General features: G+C 45.5%; 3 protein-coding genes across 6 annotated transcripts in view; 2 read left to right on the top strand and 1 right to left on the bottom strand.

The window, feature by feature from the left end:
- Positions 1-1385, top strand: part of LOC133108001 (diacylglycerol kinase delta-like) — a 34723-nt gene extending 33338 nt beyond the window's left edge. For both annotated transcript variants that reach the window (XM_061217384.1, XM_061217385.1), the window contains one exon: positions 766-1385. In XM_061217384.1, the coding sequence (XP_061073368.1) occupies positions 766-855 (90 nt within the window). In that variant the 3' untranslated portion in view covers positions 856-1385. The remainder of the gene's footprint in view (positions 1-765) is intronic.
- Positions 1386-3106: 1721 nt separating this feature from the next.
- LOC133108009 (coagulation factor IX) lies at positions 3107-9740 on the top strand. The gene is made up of 9 exons (XM_061217400.1): positions 3107-3156; positions 3812-3897; positions 4042-4199; positions 4508-4532; positions 5037-5150; positions 5446-5580; positions 5809-6095; positions 7762-7876; positions 8515-9740. The coding sequence occupies exons 2-9, from the start codon at positions 3825-3827 to the stop codon at positions 9087-9089; spliced, it is 1482 nt and encodes a 493-aa protein (XP_061073384.1). The 5' UTR covers positions 3107-3156; positions 3812-3824; the 3' UTR covers positions 9090-9740.
- LOC133108002 (protein IWS1 homolog) lies at positions 9714-19335 on the bottom strand. Of its 3 annotated transcripts, XM_061217387.1 has the most exons (17): positions 19071-19335; positions 18425-18513; positions 17539-18220; positions 17151-17210; positions 16856-17060; positions 16371-16428; positions 16169-16281; positions 14848-14998; positions 14572-14654; positions 14323-14452; positions 14119-14236; positions 13740-13851; positions 13242-13298; positions 12498-12554; positions 12002-12113; positions 10974-11117; positions 9981-10117 (listed from the first exon to the last, which is right to left on the bottom strand). In XM_061217387.1, the coding sequence occupies exons 1-16, from the start codon at positions 19111-19113 to the stop codon at positions 10992-10994; spliced, it is 2196 nt and encodes a 731-aa protein (XP_061073371.1). In that variant the 5' UTR covers positions 19114-19335; the 3' UTR covers positions 9981-10117; positions 10974-10991. The 3 variants fall into 3 exon arrangements, with proteins under 3 accessions (XP_061073370.1, XP_061073372.1, XP_061073371.1); XM_061217386.1 differs by lacking the exon at positions 10974-11117 and having other exon boundaries at positions 9714-10117; positions 19071-19334; XM_061217388.1 differs by lacking the exons at positions 10974-11117; positions 13242-13298 and having other exon boundaries at positions 9714-10117; positions 19071-19334.
- Between the last annotated feature and the right edge of the window lie 548 nt (positions 19336-19883).

Raw genomic sequence — 19883 nt, forward strand, 5'->3', positions numbered from 1 at the left:
GTGTGTGTGCCTGTGAGTGTGTGTGTGTGTGTGTGTGTGTGCCTGTGAGCGTGTGTGTGTGCGCAAGCACAGGTGTGGTGTGTGAGGGGGTGTGTGTGCCTGTGAGTGTGTGTGTCTTTGTGTATGTACGCACTCGTACACGTGTGCTTGCTTCTGTGTGTCGTGCATGTATGCACATGTGAACATGTAATCCATGAGTGCTGTTTTCATGTGTGTGTGTAATCCGTCAGATGTCTGCATGCATTATGTATGTGTGTAAGTGTGCTTAATCCTTAAGCTGGCTACAGTGTCAGTATTTTGACAGCGATGCACTTTTTGTTGTTTTGGCCCTGCACTCCACCACATTACATTTTAAATGTAACCATGAATATGAGGCTGTTGTGCAGGTTGTTAGCTTTAATCGATGGTATTGACATCCATATCGGGTGAGCCCTGTAGGAATTATGGGCTTTTTTCTGCATAGTTCCCCCTTTTTTGGGGACTGAAAGTAATAAGTCAGTTGACTGTTCAGCTGTTTCTTCGCCAGCTGTGTGTCTGTGTGTCAGTAGTTAATGCACTAGATAGCTAAAGGTCTAGATTCTGTGTGTTGCATTTGCAATTTTGGTCTGTTGCTGTTGCCTGTAAACATCAGGAACAAATGAGTGCTGGAGTACTGAGCCAAAACTAAATAAATAGTGTCACATACTTTCAGACTGTACTGTATGTATGATTTGTGTTAGTTTTGCTGTGTTAATCTGTGAGTTGCGTTGTGTCTGTGTTTGTCAGGATCTGGGGGTGACTAAAGTGGGTCACATGAAGCGGATTCTGCAGGGGATCAGAGAGCTCAGCCGGAACAGCAGCGCTAGCGAAGCCTAGCGCCCCCCCGGACCCCCCGGGCCCCCAGACCCCCCGGGCCCCCGTCAGCCTGCCTCACACGGAGTGCTGCTATCCTCACAGGGACCAATCAAGCCGCAGACCTCCAAAATCATCAACCTCAGCGAACACTGAGTGAAGCAATTAAATCAGAGTGCCTTTCCTGAACATCAGCACACGAGACCGCAGCCTGGAGAAAAGCAGCCTACAGTGCATCTGACCCCGACTCCAGTTTTCCCTATCGTACGAACTCCTGACCACCAGGCTGTCTCACTCAAATTCACTGTCCGCGTTTCATAAGACCGGTTACCTATTTAACACTGCCACCTGCTGGGAGATCAAGGCGTTGCGGTCTTGATCGGAACAAGGGAGTATTGCGATTGTTGTAACGGGAAGAGGATGTACACTATCATTGACTGCAGGGGGAGCTGTTGCTCCTCGTGTTCTCATTACACCCACAGACTGAACCTAGAGAATAACTGAAAAAGAGCAGACTGAAATGTTTTGTATTAAAAGATATTTATTTCCATATGTATCGTTGTGCTGTGCCAGTTTGTCACGTCATGGAGCGTCAGAAAGGTCTCAGTACTGGAGCTCCTGCTCAAGCGGCCATCTTCTCGAGGTGTCACGTTTAACTCTGAGCTAGCTTTAATGAGAAACATGCAAGCAGTCAGCCTGTCAGCTAGCTTCCAGTCGCTCTCAGGCATTTCGTGTGCCTTTTGTGCATTATAACCTTTCTGGTGCAAAACATGTAGAGGTTGCAGTACTGCTTCATAAAAGTACCCTTATGGGCAGATGTGACCTGTGTGTTACATCACCCTTAACAGAGGGATGTGACCTGCGCGTTACATCTCCCTTAACAGAGGAATGTGACCTGCACGTTACATCTCCCTTAACAGAGGGATGTGACGCCAGCATTGTATTTGTATTTAATACGGGGCCTTAGTCCATAATGGGTTAAAAACATGCACATGGTCTTTGTTGTCTGGCCATTTCGCCGTTTTTTTTTTCTCCCATTTTGAATGGTCATAAGTCAGCATTGCATTATCTTCTTTAATGCACTTGTCCATCGGCCAGTGAATATTATACACTGCAGACTACATAGTACTACAGGATAGACTTGGCTTCGATTGGAGAAGAGGCAACAGCAACTGGTAGCCCCACCGGTAGCAGGGTGAGAGTAATTGTGTCCCACCACTGTGCCTGCACTCAGCAAGCTCCTTTACAGACTGAGTTTACCACTACAGTGCCTTGGTTTAAATCTTTTACTTATGTTTTAGTAAAGTTCATATATTTTGAGGGTTCCTGGATTGCGGTCAGGTAAGGCAGTGAGGTAGATTAAATGGTCTTTGGATTAATCTACAAGTTTACATTTTTCGGAGTTGCTTATTCTTTAGTTTTCAGCTGTGAATCCCTCAGTTTTAATGCCTTTACTGTGGGATTGCATGTAAATAGTAGATGTAGATAGGAGACTGTTTATTAACCCGGTGAAAATACTTTTATGTATTGTATGTATACCTTACACCTGTACAGGGCACTGAACATTTTACATATTCATACAGAAAGCAACTGCCAACCTTGGATAAATGTAAATTGTTGAAGCAAATACATTTTTCATTTTCCCATGTTTTCTGCATTCATTAATTCACGGAATTAAGAAATATTAGCTGTGGAATATTAATTCACAAGGCTGTCCTGATCTGCTTCTGATTTATAAACCCAGGATTAGCAAGATTTTCCCCCAGACAGTATTGGATGTAGTATTAATTTGCACATCAAATTATAAAGAAGGATTACCAGGCATTTCTAACCCTTGACCCTGCATGCTTAATAGGCCTTACTATGAATTTGCACATCAAATCATAAACAAGGATTACCAAGGCCTTCTCCTACACACTAGAATCAAGTAGTAATTCACATCATTGATAAAAACTGCATAGTAATTAAAAAAAGATGTGTATTACATACGCAGATGCGAGCCATGTGTTCCGGCTTGCTGAAATGCATTAGTTCCATGCAAAGTTGGTAAACAGATTGTTTCCTTAAATCCTTCCTTGCCTTTTCCTCTTTCCAATGAATTCCAAAATAGTTGGAAAATCCTTTTGCTCCAGAACTTAGCTCCAGCAATGTCATGTTCCAAACAAAAGCCAGGATCTTCACGAACCCCACACCCCCACCTCAACCCACTTTACCTCAGTGTGTTTACCATGATCACATTCCTGAGTCAATATTTAAAATACTGCTAAAGGTCAATTCGGGAACACAGACAAATCCTAGCATTTCGACAGACACCAGCACCCAGTGGTAAGAAATATTTATATATTCATGATTTTGGTATTCTAGAAATGGTAAGGGATGAAGGAGGATTGTCTTCTGCTTGAATTTGTTGTTTGTGTGGGAGGGGGAGAAGGGTGGAATGAAAAATTCAAATGAAGACCCTCTCTAAAACGTTTACGCAAGAGTCCGTGCTGGGTATTGAACTGGACTGAATTTTTTTCAGTGCCCAGAAAATACTCTAAAATGTATTTTAGTGTTGCACAACATTTGCGATAGTTATGGTAGCATGCTCCTGAAGCGTGTTTTGGTACAAATATTTTCTTGGTGACATTTTGGTATAAAACTAACTTTCTCTGTGGCGGAGTGCTTTTACCTTCCTCTTTAGCAGAGCGTACACAACTCCCATCCTCTATAGTAGAGTGAACACTGTTCCCTTCCTCTATAGCAGAGTGAACACTACTCCCATCCTCTATAGCAGAGTGAACACTGTTCCCTTCCTCTATAGCTGAGCGTACACGACTCCCATCCTCTATAGTAGTGAACACTACTCCCTTCCTCTATAGAAGAGTGTACTCTAACTCTGTTCCTCTATAGCAGTGAACACTGTTCCCTTCCTGTCTAGCTGAGTGAACACTTATCCCTTCCTCTATAGCAGAATAACAGGAGTCTACTTTATCCACAGCTCAGTGTGCAGGATGTCTCCCTCTGAACATGAGATCCTCATTGCTCTGTTCCTCTTCTCTTTTCCAGCAGCATTGGGCTCTAAAGGTGAAATATCCTCTGGTGTGTGTGTGTGTGTGTGTGTGTGTGTGTTTGCCTGTGTGTATGGTTTGTAGGGTGTTTTCTCCAGTCATACATAGTGTATATGATTTAGAAGTGTAATTTAGTAATGTGGGATTTATCTGTTCTCAGTGTTTCTGGAGCCAAAAAAAGCCAGTCAGGTACTGAGGGTTCGAAGAGCCAACTACTTCCTGGAGGAAATGCTGCCAGGCAACCTGGAGCGCGAGTGTTACGAGGAGATGTGCTCCCAGGAGGAGGCCTCTGAGATATTTCAGAACAAAGAGAAGACGGTATCCCCCTCAGCCTGACCCTGACTACCCCCTAACCCTTACTGAGGATCAACTGTTGTGTTCTTCACACGGACATGACTATATGTTGGTGAATTAGCTAGAATATCTACTGTATATTCTGCAGTCATAAAAATCTCAGAAATATTTGTGCATTATTTAAAAGATCTGTCCAGTTTGATGTGATTGATGTGACAAAGCCTCTTTACAATACTTGTTACTGTGTGAAAGTATTTTTAAGGGGAAATTTTAATCTCCTCACCACCAATTTTGTTTCCAATACGATTTTCATTGTGTTTTCTGTTTTACAGTTGGAGTTTTGGTTTCGATACAGAAGTGAGTATTTATGTTCTGTAATAATACAGAAAATCAAACGAGTTTTGTCAGGAAAGTGCTGCACTAATTGATGTGGGTTATGACATATGAGCTTCAAATTTGACCATTACTTACAAGCTGCACATGGCACACCCCTCAACAATGGTTCAGTTTCAGAATAAAATAAATAGACCATTCGGCTAAAACACTGGTCATAGAAGTAAGACTGGCTGAGAGATGTGAAGATGTTTGTAAGACTGAGAGATGTGGAGGTGTTTGTGAGATTGAGGGAGGTTGAGATGTTTGTGAGATTGAGGGAGGTTGAGATGTTTGTGAGATTGAGGGATGTTGAGATGTTTGTGAGATTGAGGGATGTTGAGATGTTTGTGAGATTGAGGGAGGTTTGAGATGTTTGTGAGATTGAGGGATGTTGAGATGTTTGTGAGATTGAGGGAGGTGGAGATGTTTGTGATGGGGTGACATCTGCAGGGATGTGATGTGACTGGCGGTCTCTGTGTGAATTAGACCTGGACCCCTGCAAACAGAACCCTTGTTTGAACGGAGGGTTCTGCACCATTGTCCGGAGCGACTTCATGTGCCTCTGTCCCCCCCGTTACGATGGGCAACACTGTGAGATTGGTAAGACCTATGTTTTCATCCTGGATCATTTATGTTTGTGGAATAATGTGGCTCGAAGAGGATTAATCATGCTTCTGGGACCTGTTCCAAAAAGCTGAGTCAGATAATTGTGTAAACCCTGAACTGCACTTTTTACTTCAGTCCATGTTCCAGATTTGGGAGGGATCCTCAGTTTAGTTATCCGGCTGACTCAGTAATCTTGCTTTGTGGAACAGACCCCTGGACTGAGGTTGAGAAACACTGTTCTATACAATCACGACTATGTCCACATTTCCGTAGCGTGTGTGTGTTTCAGAGGTGTTTGAGTGTGAATACAAGAATGGAGGCTGTCTGCAGTACTGTACCAACATGGATCGGGTCACTGGGGTGCGGTGCAGCTGTGCGGAGGGGTACCAGCTCCAGGAGGACGGCAGGACGTGCGATGAAGCAGGTACTCTGAGGTCAGGGTGGGGTCATGGACAATGTTTATACTTCCCTGATGATAACATTCGGGTATAGATTCATGGGAGCTGAAGAATGGCTTGTAGTTCTTGGATATTATCACATTTTTCTTGCATTATTCCTTTCAACCTGATGTGACTGGTTGTGAGTTACTGGCATCTGTATTTCTGCTGAATGATGGTAACCATAGTGATGTGTTCTTAACTGTTTTCTTAAGTGCCGTTCCCCTGTGGGAAGAGATGGGTGCAGAGTCATGGATACCGCTCTCTTCTTGAGGAGGCCCTCCTCCTCAATGACACTTTGGCTTTTGACCAGGGTGGAAACTTCACCCAAACAGCAGATAACTCCACCTCTCAGCTGGGAAACTCCACCCATGAAGGGAACAACTCTACCCATTATAGGGGCAACTTCACTGACCCCTTGCAGCTCCAACTTCCGATGGGAGGCGATGACTTGCGTATCATAGGGGGTCAGTTGGAGAGGCAGGGCGGCAGTCCATGGCAGGTATGCTGCTGCAGAATCCCCAAAAGCAAAAAAGCGGTTCAAGGGTAGTCACAACAATGAAGACTCAGCTAGAACTGGACATGCATAAGGAGCTTAAGCAAATGACTGTATTTGTTTTTATTCCCTCTGTTGAAATGAATACCATGGTTCACAAAAGTTCTAAAAGTTAGCTGGAGTTAGCTGGATTAGATTAAATAGGTATTTTACCGAGTCCCAACACTAGGGGTGTAAAACTCCAGTCCTGGAGGGCCGCAGTATCTGCAGTTATTTATGGTTTCCTTTCAATCAGCAGCCAATTAAGGCCTTGAGAACAAGGTGTATGGACTCTTTAGCCAATGAAAGACTTTGAAATGTATCTTCACACCAAAAACCAGCAGACACTGCGGCCCTCCAGGACTGGAGTTTGATACCCCTGCCCTACACCATATTAGTAGCTGCCAAATAACCAATGATTTATTGTAAGCCACATCACTGCCGCCGTGGATTGGACTTGTTGTTCCAGCACATCTTACAGATGCTTGATTGGGTTGAGATCTGGGGAAATTGGAGGCCAGGGCAACACCTTTAACTCTTCATCATGTTCCAGAAACCACTCCCAAACAATTTGTGCAGTGTGGCAGGGCGGATTATCCTGCTGAAAGAAGCCACTGTCATTGGGGAATACCATTGCCATGAATGGGATGTTTAGGTAGGTGACTTGTGTCTATGACCATGTCAATGGCCAGACTCAGGGTTTCCCAGCAGAACATTGTCCAGAGCATCACACTCCCTCCATTGGCTTGTCTCCTTCCCACAGTACATCCTGGTGCATCTCTTTCCCATATACGTAAATGGCGAACACGTATCCAGCCGTATCAATTAGCATGGGTTGTCTGACTGGTCTGCGGCTATGCTGCCCCATACGCAGCATGGTGCGATGCAGTGTGTTGTGACACATTCCTGTAACCATCATTAAAATGTTCTGTGACTTGTAGTGATGTGATGTTCTGTAGCCCTTCTGTCGGTTCGGTCCAGACAAGATAGTCCTCTTTGCCCTCCGCATTGATGAGCCTTGGGCACCTAGCACCCTGTCACCGGTCATGGTTTGTTCCTCCTCGGACCACTGTCGGTAGATACTCACCACTGCTGACTGGGAGCACCCCACAAGCCTTGCTGTTTTAGAGATGCTCCGACCCAGTCATCTGGCCATAACGATTTGGCCCTTGTCAAAGTCGCTCAGGTCTTTACACCTGCCCATTTCTCCCTCATCCAACACGTTTATTACGAAAACCAACTGTTTGTTTACCGTTAAATCTATCTCAGACCTTGACATGTGCCGTTGTTATTTGCTTCATTTGGTCAATGTTTTGGCTCATCGGTGTATAGTGGCACTTCAATTGAAATTCTCCTGATGAAGACCCAACACCACTGTAAACATTGATCATGTTGTGGAGTAATTCAAATAAATTGGTTATTTGGGAGCTACTAAAGTTGTTTGCCGACTCTATTGCCTTCATTTACATCATTGCTCTGTCAAGCCCCCTGATTACTTGTTTGGATGTGCCTGTATGTTATGCAATTTAACAAAATTTGTCAAGTCAATGTGACAGAAGGTCCTTGCACAAAGGATGAAAAAAATGTGTATTGTATCTAACGTGTAAATGCCACCTCCTGTCTCTCTTTGCAGGTTCTGATGCGCAGAAAGAATGGGTATGGGTTCTGCGGGGGCACACTGATCAGCCCACGCTGGGTTCTCACTGCAGCTCACTGTTGCCAGGAGACCCCTGATCATGTGACCATTGGTGAGAGGCTTGGTCTGTCCAATAAAGATTCCTTAGGGCAGTGGTTCCAAAACTCAGTCCTTGTGTATGCTGGTTTTTGTTCCAACAAAAATGTATGAACTTCATCAGCAAAATGTATGCATTGTTTGCAATATATCACAGTATGAACATGTAATTTTTATTCTTTATGGTATGCACAGCTATCTGATTAAATGTGCTTTAAGAGGGGAAGTATCCCTCTAAACATGAAAAGCACCTACTTAAGAAAAATGTACAGCTTGTTAAAATTCCTAGATTGCAGCATACACAGGGGTAGCCTACTCCAGGACTGAGTTTGGGAACCACTGCCTTAGTGGCAACATCTTACCTTAAGTCTTTAGTTGACAGAACTATAGTAGGCCTATATAATCCTGACATCATAATGCAAGTCTGACGTGAATGCTAGAAAGAAATTGCAGCTGTAAGAGAGCAGCAAAGGATTATGGAAGTGAGAATATCTGTCCGTGGATTTGTCATTCACCGCACACTGCATTCACTGAACTGTAAGGGCCAATGGAAAAGATACTAAAGAAGAAGACGCTGCACTAAAAATGAAATCATATCAAAGAACCAGAGTGAGCTATCCCATTAACAGTGTGCCTGTGTGTTCCTGAGCTCAGGCGACTACGACAAGATGCGGGAGGATCGGGAGGAGCAGAAGATCAAGGTGGAGGCGGTGATGGTGCACCCTCACTTTCACTCCTTCACCTTCGACAGCGACATCGCTCTCCTCTTACTGGCCGAGCCGGTGCAGCTGGGGCGCTTTGCCTCGCCCGCGTGCGTCCCCAACGAGCACCTGTCGCGCATACTCTCCAGGGAGGGCACCGTCGGCATGGTGACGGGCTGGGGCGCCATGCAGTACCTGGGCCGGTCGTCCCGCTTCCTGAGGAGGGTGGGGCTCCCCGTGGTGGACCAAATGAAGTGCGTCCGGTCCACCGAGCAGGCCGTCACCGACAACATGTTCTGCGCCGGCTACCTCCAGGACAACCTGGACGCCTGTAGTGGCGACAGCGGCGGACCCTACGTGGCCAACTATCGCGGCACGTGGTACGTCACCGGGGTGGTCAGCTGGGGCGAAGAGTGCGCTGCCAAGGGGAAATACGGCTTTTACACCCGGCTGGGGAACTACCTGCCCTGGGTACACGATACCATGCGGAAGCACGCTCAGAACGGCACAGAGACGGTTCTCACATGAGAACTGTACCGCCACAGCACATGAAACGCCTTTCAAAACCCTGTTTTCTTCTATTTAAAGTGTTCATTAAGCTATGTGAAATATACACTGAAGTCTGCATGTATTTGGACAGTTGGTACACTGTCTGTTCGTTTGGCTCTGTAGTTCAGCACATAGGATTGGATTTGAAAACAATAAATGTGAGGTTAAAGTGCAGATTGTCCCCTTTAATTTGAGGGTATTCACATCGGGGTAATGCATGTAGAAATCACATCTCTTTTTAATCAGTCCCTTATTTTAGGGGACCAAAAATAATTGGATGGTTGGCTTCTCAGCCCCTTCTGAATAATCTGTTGTATTCAATCACTTCCTTACTGCAAATATAAGAAAACTTTCAGTATGTAGTTTTGATTTGAGGCTTTTGATTGCCTATTATTGGTGTTTGTCAACATGGACCAAAGTTGTGCCAATGACTGTCAAGGAAGCCATTATGAGGCTCAGAAATAAGATATAAGAATAAGAAATAAGATAATAAGAAAACAACTATTAAGAGACACTGGTGTATGTTTGGGATCATTGCCTAGCACTATCTAATGGGTATGGAGGCATTTGATTGAACTTATAAAGACTTATAAAACTTAGAAATAAAATTGAGAAAACTCTTTATTATGACAGTGAAGACAAACTGGAACTTTTATTTCTGTACAGAATTATCAGAAAAGTAGGATGAACATCACCTGTCTAACTGAAGGCCAGAATATACAGCATTTCGGACTTCAGCTTGAAAAGCTAAACATCATTATTCACCAGACAACAGCGCTGGGTCACGGCAGAGCTGACGTGGGGTGTGGGGAAGTCGGAGACTAGGTAAAAAAAATTAAACAAAACAAGAAACAAAACAAAAAAACAAGATGCGTTTAAAATCAGAGGGGCATGCGGTTGCCTTCCACGCTGATCTTCACTGCATGACCCGTCTTGGTTAGTCGCCTGATATCGGCGAATCGGCGCATCTGTTTGTCCACCCGAGACATTCCCTTCTTCATGGGTCCCTGGCGGACATGGAGAAATTATTCAGCGAGGTCAGTCCACCTGCTCTAGTGTACAGTGAACATGTTTACTCCAGGCATGTTAGACTGGCTTCATTCTGCACTGCCAAGTACCAATTCAACACGCCTCTTCGAAAACAACCAAAAACAAACCAAACTGTAGAAAAAAATAACCCATATTTCTTAATGTTGCCTATAGGGCTATTGACTATATACATGAAATGCCGGACTAACTTTTAACGTGACATTACCATTTACATTAATATGACATAACTGAAACACACAGGCCATTAGAGGTCATGCTGTCTATCAACAAACAGCAGAAACTGAAACACACACACACACACACACACACACACACACACACAAAAACAGCAAATGGAGCTAAAGCAACCAATGCAAATCCTGGCAACCGCACACAAATGGATCCACCATTGGTGTGCAATACACAAAAAACCACCTCCTGTGTAAGCTTCATTTCTGGCCCATTCCTCTGTACACCAGGTGGGTGGTTAACGAGTTTTCCCCTCATCACTGTAAAGTACTTTGAGTGTCGAGAAAAGTGCAATATAAATGCAATGATCAATCTATCCACCTGCTTCAATGGTAGCTTTTCTGCTATATATACACAGGCATAGTATAGCCTGTATCGCATGTAACTACAGGGATAAACTCCAGGTTAATGGCCGCTCTTCACACCACTGAAAGGCAGGTTAATGGCACGCGTATGTCAGGCACTCCCAGCATGCCGGGGCGTCAGTACTGCGGGGCGACCAGGCCAGCCCAGGCACAGGGGCATGCTGGGGGCACTCACAGCCCAGGCCTGGGGCTGCTACAGGGGCATGCTTGGGGCACTCACAGCCCAGGCGCGGGGCTGCTACAGGGGCATGTGGTTGCCCTCCACACTGATCTTCACCGCGCCCTGCAGCCTGCGCAGTTTTCTTTGCTCTGCAATGCGCCTCTTGTGCTTCTCCAATCGGTTCATGCCCTTCTTCCAGCAACTCTACGGGAACCAATCACAGCTCAGCTGCCCCAACTCCTTAGCAACTGCTTTCTGACAGGAGTAGCCAAGAGTATTTATCCGGACTCAGGCATGAGGAAAAACTAAAAACTCCTTTCATAAAAAAAAATAAAACAAAATACAACAACCAAAAAACAATATCAACATGCAAAACTGCTGAACCAGAAACTAGTAGACTATCTATTAAGATATCGCGTGACAAAGTATGTGGTGAAATAATGCTCCCATTTCTCCAATCTGGTTTTAATGCCTTAAAGAAATGTCCACACAATGGGAGTGGGAAAGAATTGTCCCTTCAGGATAATTTTGTAGGAAAAATACAGGACAAACAAGTTATGTGCAAACTTCATGTAAAGCTGTCATGCCCTGTTCATAAGGCAGCACCAGAGATAAACTCAGTTCCACCTGAAATTCAAATTCCAAATCTGCCAATGCTCCAAATTGTTTTCATTTATCTTCTGAAAATGTAAGGACTATTATAAAAATACATCTCAACTGTCAGGATTTTTAACTGTCAACCAAGGGAACCATTTGGTGTATAAAGCGCAATTCCAACAAAATCAAAGATGAAGCAATGTAAAACTACAAACGATAAAAAACTGGGCTGCAATGTCTCCGGTCACGTCATTTATGCAGGTCTCTCTTGAAAATGTAATATTTTATCTCAAGAGACTAACCTGGATAATTATATTGCTATTGCTAATGCTATTGCTAAGGCTAATGAAAATGCTAATAACTAATTTCACCAAATCTAATTACGCACCTGTATCCATCCTTACACTGTGAGAATGACACTGGAAAAGGTCCCAGTTGTAACTCAGAGGAGGCGGGTGCCCTGCTCCCTGCTCCTGCATGTTGAGACTTACCCGATTCGTGTCTCCATCCACGTTCCATTTGGGCCGCACCACGTAGTCCTTGTTGGAGGGCATGGGCACCCTGGCACGAGCACAGAACCCGGGGTCACCGGGGCGGAGAGCCCTGAGGAACAGAGTAGACATCACTGACTGACACCGACAGACACAAGCAAGCAGATAAAGGCACAGCAGTCAGCCAGACGAGAAGCCTCAGATGACCCCACACAGACACACACAGTCACGCACAGACACAGTGACACAGACACAGTGACACAGACACAGTGACACAGACACAGTGACACAGACACAGTGAGACACAGACACAGTGAGACACAGACACAGTGAGACACAGACACAGTGAGACACAGACACACACAGACACACACAGACACACACAGACACACACAGACACACACAGACAGTGAGACACACACAGACACACACAGACACACACAGACAGTGAGACACACACAGACACACACAGACACACACAGGCACAGGCACTCACTTCTCTTCTCCCGTCAGCACCTTCTCCAGGTCCCTGCGTGGAGTCTGGCCCCCGGAGCTGTGGAGTAAGCACACCGCAGTCAGGGCCCTGCAGCAGCTGGGGTGACTCTTAGCCACACACTAGAGCAGCTTCAGTACAGCACACTCATTAGAGCAGCATGCACACACACTAATGCACACACACAAGTGCTTGCAGACTTACCCCAGAGTTCTGGAAATATTTGACCATTTCTTCTTAAAAACACTTTCCTCAAATATATCACACGTTTTTCTCAACCACCCCCCACACTGTGACACTGCAGTCATGCCTAAAGGAAGCATTCCCAGGACACTAAATACATGAAGGGTTAAAGGTCAGGGGTCAGGAGGAGGGCATGTTGATGGGAACTCTGCCTGAGCTCCTCCTCCCCTTCACAGCACTGCATCCCCTGATAATGCAGCAGGGAAAACCACACAGGACAAGACCTCAGAGACACTGCGATGCACTGTAACTGCCACGAGTCACCCAGAAACGCACTGGAGAAGAGAGCGATAAATCAGAGGAGTACGCAGAGTAAGAGGAGGAATAGCGAAAGAGTGAGAGAGCAAGAGAGCGAGAGAGGGAGGGAAATAGAGGGATGGGGGAGAGACAGAGAGACAGAGAGAGAGTGTGGGAAGGGCAGAGTGAGCGGGGGACGGAGGCGTCTGACGCACTGAAGCGTGTCACTCAGGCCGGTGGGACAGGGGCCATGCAGCAGCACTAAACCTGGTGGGAGAGGAGAAGACGTCGGGCTCCTCAGACCTCTCCACCTTGGGCTGCTCACTAAGGAGGGGCACAGACCACCAACAGAGAGGGAGAGGACAGGGTGGAGGAGTGAGAGAGATGAAGACTACTTGAAAAAATATTAGGAAGAATGAAGGGAGATTAATCAAATCATGATTTGATCAATTAATGAGGACAAAGCGATGGAGGGATGTGGAAATGGAGCCAAGCAGGAATCAGCAGTGCACGTCTGCTTGTCCTGTCTGTCATTTATCTGCCATGTACTGTGTCTCATTTATCCACTCGTCCTGTGTGTCATTTGTCTACATGCGAGTAGTGTGTGACAGCAAGCGAGTGCATTTACAGGATGAGGGCACTAACAGAATGAGGCTAATCGTGTGTGTGCGTGTGTACGCGTGTGTGTGTGTGTGTGTGTGTGTGTGTGCGTGTGTGTGTGTGTGTGTGTGTGTGCGTGTGCGTGTGTAAGTGCGCGTTTGGTACCTGAGTCGGCGGCGAGGGGGAACCTGCTGGTCCAGGTCTCTCTGTTGCCGCTCCTCCCGGGTCATGCCCTTGTAGTTGGAGGTCAAGCCGAAGATGGGTCGTGACCATTCATCTACAGACAAGACATACACTAGTCATCTACAGACATGACAGATACTAGTCATCTACAGACAAGACATTTACTAGTTACTAGTCATCTACAGACAATGACACATACTAGTCATCTATAGACATCTCAATTTCCAAAAAACACAGAATGGCAAGACCATAGAACCAGCCAGAACTACTGAGCCCTTCATAAACAATTTCGCTGAAAGCCCAGTAAACAGTTAAATAAGCTTTGAGCTTCCGGATATACAGATCGTCTGGCAAGCCTTACTGATTAGTTTGAGGGCGACGTCTTTGTTGGGACGGGATTCTTTGGGGTGTTTGTACAGGAACATGACGGCTCGGCCGATTCCGCTGTGCTTCAGAGTCTCCTGACTGACGCTGGGGAGCTGTAGGAACACCAGGCAGAACATCAGCAACGCCTCCCGTACCCTGGAACCCCAGCAAGCTCCAACACATCTCACAGCGCACTCACCTCCTGTAGGATCTTCAGGAGTTCCTCCCTGATCTTGAGCGCTGGAAGGCTCTTGTCTGGTAACGGGCTTATCCACTCTTTAATGGCCGACATCACTCCACTGTCGATGAACGTCTCCTTCAGGTCCTGCCTGGAAAACGAGGCAAGGGTGTGAGCTTACGGACAGCGTTAGTGAAGGAGGTGGGGGTAAGAATAAGAAGACGGTAGCTGGGAAATATGAGCAGGAAGGGATAAACAACAGGAGCTCACTTCTTTAGGTGCATTACCACGGTGGGCAACAGAGTCAGCTTTTTTAGGGCTGGTTTCTTCTGGCTGTTCAGGGTTCTGTCCTCCTGTAAATGGACTCAGGGTCAGTACACTGGGGTCTGCCTGCTACACGAGCATTGACCATTTGCAGCGCTATCCCAATCAACACCAAATACACCGATACCGGATCCAAAATGCTTCAAATCCCTCTTTAAAGTAGTGCGTCTACAATGACTTCAGCGAGGGCCGGCTCTGGTGGGTCGGCGGTTTGAGGCTCACCTCCGCGGCCTCGGTCATCTTGATGATCATGGCGCTGACCACGTCGTCCGCGTCGCTGATGAACGTGCCGCCGTCGCGGTTCCTCCGCCGCCTGCCGCTCTGGGCCTTCTTCCGCGCCAACATCACGTCAAAGTCCGACATGAAGCTGGTGCTGAAGAGCAGAGAGACGTTCATTCACAAGGTCTACATTACTCTGTGACACCTAAAGAGTCAGACACATTCACAACATCTACATTACTCTGTGACTCCTAAAGAGTCAGACACATTCACATGCTCCACATTACTCTGTGACTCCTAAAGAGTCAGACACATTCACATGCTCCACATTACTCTGTGACTCCTAAAGAGTCAGACACATTCACATGCTCCACATTACTCTGTGACTCCTAAAGAGTCAGACACATTCACATGCTCCACATTACTCTGTGACTCCTAAAGAGTCAGAGACATTCACATCCTCCACATTACTCTGTGACTCCTAAAGAGTCAGACACATTCACATGCTCCACATCACTCTGTGACTAAAGAGGCAGTCTCCTAAACGTAGTAGTGTGGACAACCTTATCAATGGCTTTTATTGCAGCGCTCCTATGTACCAGCAATTCATCAACAACAGAATTTTGAAATCTTGGACAGGGAGATAATACAAGCTATCCATCATAATCATAGGATAAGAAGTGTCTCGGTGACGCAGCCTGTAGAGCACTAACCGCATGCTCATTGCGAGCCGCGATGTCGGCGGTTCGAATCCGATCGTCTGACAATTTGTCGCATGTCTTTCCCTCTCTCTCGCCCCCACTCTTCCTGTCTCTCTATACTATACTGTCCAATAAAAAGCTGAAAAAGGCCTAAAAAAATCTTTTAAAAAAAGAAAAAAGAAAATGGACTCCAATGGACTGTAATTTGACTCATCAGATTTCTCATCCACGTGCCGCCTTCCTTTTGTGATTCTGTTGCACTTTATCACAAAAGAATAGAATCAGGACAATGATGAGCTACTAACAGGTCAGTTGGCTAATGGTGGGGATGTAGCTAAGAAAATAATTTGCCCCTTTCACAACCAAGTGCTTCAGCTTCCTTCCACATGAATACAAGTAAACCAGACCAGTTCAACATGAACATTTAATTTACCAAATGAGTTAAATCTCAATCATCATTATCAGCTAAACAATGGAAGGTTTACAGCACTGGGTTGCATGAAAACAAAATTCCTCATCCATGGCGAAAAGCTGGCTAAGCGAGGGCATTTTGTAAAGTGGTTGTAAATTACAATAAAAAGTGGAATTGGTCAGCCCATTGGAAGTTTCCCAGAGACACTTACTCTTTTCCACTCCTGTCAATGTCATCATCGGAGTCAGTATCCTCTGCTACCTGCTTCTTGGCAGAGGACTCCGATTGGCTCCGGTCTCCCTCCAGGTCTGCTTGATTGAAACCCTGTGTAATGACAGGCACACAATGAGCGCCTCGAAGCTCCTCGCATCAGTACTCCAGAACCAAGCTTTAAAATAAGACCAAACGCTCACTGTGAACTCTTCCTCCTCCTCATCTCCCGACTCCCCAAAGATATCAGCAATCATTTTCCTGTGGGCGACAGTTTTGATTTGAAGTCTTATTTTCGCTTTGTTCATAAACCACAAGTTCTAAAACTGAAGTATACCCTCCTTTTCACCTACAAAGGAGGGTATTTTATTGGCTATTTCATTCTGAAATTTCAAAATTCTTATACCACCAGTCACATTCATTCTCAAAACAAAATGGGCATATTTTCAGTACGTTTCAGATCAGTGGTCTGAATGCAATATACCACACAAACTTCTCAACAATCCACAATCAACTTTTCTTACACTCACCAATTCTCATCTGAACCAATTCATAAATTCTACACTGGTCACAAAAGAATTAATCTAAACATTATCTATTATTCATCTTCTGACAAGCTTTGTATAGCAAAAAGGTTTCACAAAAATTCCAGAAGCCACTTGATAACCAACTTGACTAACAGACTTACTCTTCCTCATCGTCAGAATCACTGTCACTGCCAAACAGGTTCTTTTCATCCTTCTTCCCCTCATCACCCTTCGTCCTGTCGTCCTCTTCCTCGCTGTCTGAGCCCAGCTCCCGCAGTTTAGCAGCCAGCGATTTATCCGGAGAACCAGAAGCAGCGTCGCTGTCTGAGTTTTCTGCATCCACCAAAGCACGACTCTTCTTCGTGACTGAGGAAGAGGAGATTGGTCAGCTGCCTTCATCATCGGGTCAAGGGGAAATCGGAAGCAGTAGTCATATTTCGGACACTGGCGACTTACCTGGAGCATCTTTTTCATCGTCATCCTCACTGTCTGAGAGAATAGCTTTCTTTCTCTTAACTGAAATGACAAACAGTATTTCCTGACCACCTCTCCACAAACTCCCAAGAAACATTTAGCAACCACCACAGTATTTATTCTGCTTGGCTTTTAATGTGAATAACATTGTTTTTCCATCTAGGGTGGCAAAATGCAATAAGTAACTAAATGTAGCAGCGTGTATAAACTTGCATCACAGGGTCACATCGAAAAAGTGGAAACACTGCAATGACCTTTGATCCAGTTGACTCAATAACAAGTGCTGTGCTGAGTGGCTATGAAGCAAACCTCTTATACGCCTCACTAAGGAACTATCCACACAACCGCCAACTCTCAGACGGGACAGTACCTGGTTTCTCCTCTTCACTGTCGTCCAGCTGCTGCCGTTTCCCACCCTCCGGTTGGTCGCTACCTCCTGCCCGTGCCGGGCCTCCCTCCTCCTCGCTGTCCGAGTGCATCACTCCCTTCCAGTTTCCCTGGTCTTTCTCCTGCACCCCATCGTCCTCGTCTGACTCCAACTGCCTCCTTTGTTTGGGGGTGTCGTTTTCAGAGTTGCTGCCTGCGTCCGAGTGTCCTCTGATAGGTTTGGTCTGCTCCTCATTTTCAGAGGCACTCCCTCCCTGCTTGGGCCCGGCTTCCTCTTCGGCATCACTGTCGGCGGGCTTGGGAGCTTCCTGCTCAGAGTCGCTGTCGGCGAATTTGGGAGCCTCCGGCTCAGAGTCACTATTAGCAGGTTTTGGAGGCTCATCCTCCGAGTCGCTTTCGGCGGGTTTGGGAGCCTCCGGCTCAGAGTCACTGTCGACAGGTTTGGGAGCCTCATCCTCGGAGTCGCTATTAGCTGGTTTCGGAGCCTCCTGCTCAGAATCGCTGTCAGCGGGTTTGGGAGCCTCCATATCAGAGTCACTGTCGTGGCCGACATCTTTTTCGGAGTCGCTGTCCCCCAGACCTCTGGCGTCTTCGTTTTCCGAGGCGCTGCCAATGCCATTGGCCTGTCCTGCTTGAGCATCTCCTTCACCCTCACTCAGACCCCCCTGTAAGAAAGCCAAAATAAAAACACAGTCGGTGAAATCTGCTTTTTCCAGTTGGGTCAGCTACAATTAGCATTACTTTCTTTACACATCAGCGGTAATGCCAAAACCACAAAAAAGCAAACCATTTCCATTTCTGATCTTAAAACAATCACAAGTAATAGCATTTTACTGGTATAAAGATAGCAGAAAGAAAAACACCCGCACCTCCGACTGATGTGCGTCACTTCTCGCATCCTCTTCGCCATCGGATGCCGGTGCGTGTTCGTCTTGTACTGGGGTACCACCGCCATCGTCTGAAAACAGAACAGCGCATCCGCGCTCACCGAGTGTTAGGTAGTGTACCGAAGGACTAGCCGGAATTCTACCAAGCCATGTCAGGACATATCTAGGAATCCTGCAGTCTAAGCTAGTTAATGTTAATGGGCATTTCAGTCCCAGTTTGGCAGGTATGGATAGCTAACACAATATGAAAAACTGGAAAACTAACTTAGCCAACTTTAATATTCCAGTTCCACAGATCTGTGAACTAGCTAGCATGCATAGCGGGGAATCCATCAGGTAGATAAGTTAGCTAGCGAAGTTGAACATAACAGTGGCTAATTAGTAATAGGCAAACGTTAGCTGGCTAGTAGCTAGACGTTAGCTAGCTAGCTAGCTAGCTAGCTGAAATGTGTTGTCCTTACGTTTGGTGATAGCAAACGAGCAAAATGAAGATCAGACACGGCCATAACGTACGTAGCCATCTTTATAAACAATTCAATAAAACGAATGACTGGGTGGCTAGCAACTCTGTGCGGTATGAAGCTAGCTGGTTGTTAGCTAATGTGGTGCAGCTACAGACAATAATTACCCGAGTGATTTCCGGAAAAGAATTCGTCGTCTTCTCCGTCCATTCGCAACAGTCCTCACTCAATATTCAAGACTACGTTAACAATAAAGAAATGGATTAATTATCCTTCAAAATAAATTAGACATAACCTCTGGACTAATCTGGTTCCTGGCTTAACCGATCTAATAAATTTCTGATCACAAAAAAACTAAATATTCTCTTGCATCGTTTGTGTACCCAAAATGGTGTCTTATTGTCCCCCATGTACGCATGCGTGCTCGTTAAGGCGCACTTTGAATGACGTAGCACTGAACAACACGTAATACGGTGGCTCTGAAGTACGAAAGACAAATAAATCTTGTTGTTTTTTAAATGACCGCAACCCTCATACTTGCGATCCTGCTGCTTGTATGGGGAAGTATGAGAGCCCAAAACCTATATGACTTCAATACTATACTTATATACTTATAATATACACTATATGACTTATACTAAGCAAACTAATCTTGATTTATTTCGTTCTTATCCATTTTAAATGGTTAGACATTTGGCTAATTATAGTAACCCAACATAACCACTTTAGTCTAAGATCAAAGATTAGGTACAAGAACTTCCTCCTTCAGTCCTGGGACTAAAAGTATTGTAAAAAAAGTATTTTGGCCCTTGTACATACAACTTTGTTCATTATGAAACATTGAGGTGGAGATTGAACATGCACACAATTCACCTAATTACATTTTTGATGGGATTCACTATGAACATGGTAGCCATACTTCGTTTTGACACAATCAAGAAAATACACTTGTTGACTAAAAGTATGTGGTGAATGCAAAT

The sequence above is a fragment of the Conger conger genome, chromosome 13, assembly GCF_963514075.1.
Source record: "Conger conger chromosome 13, fConCon1.1, whole genome shotgun sequence".
NCBI lineage: Eukaryota > Metazoa > Chordata > Actinopteri > Anguilliformes > Congridae > Conger > Conger conger.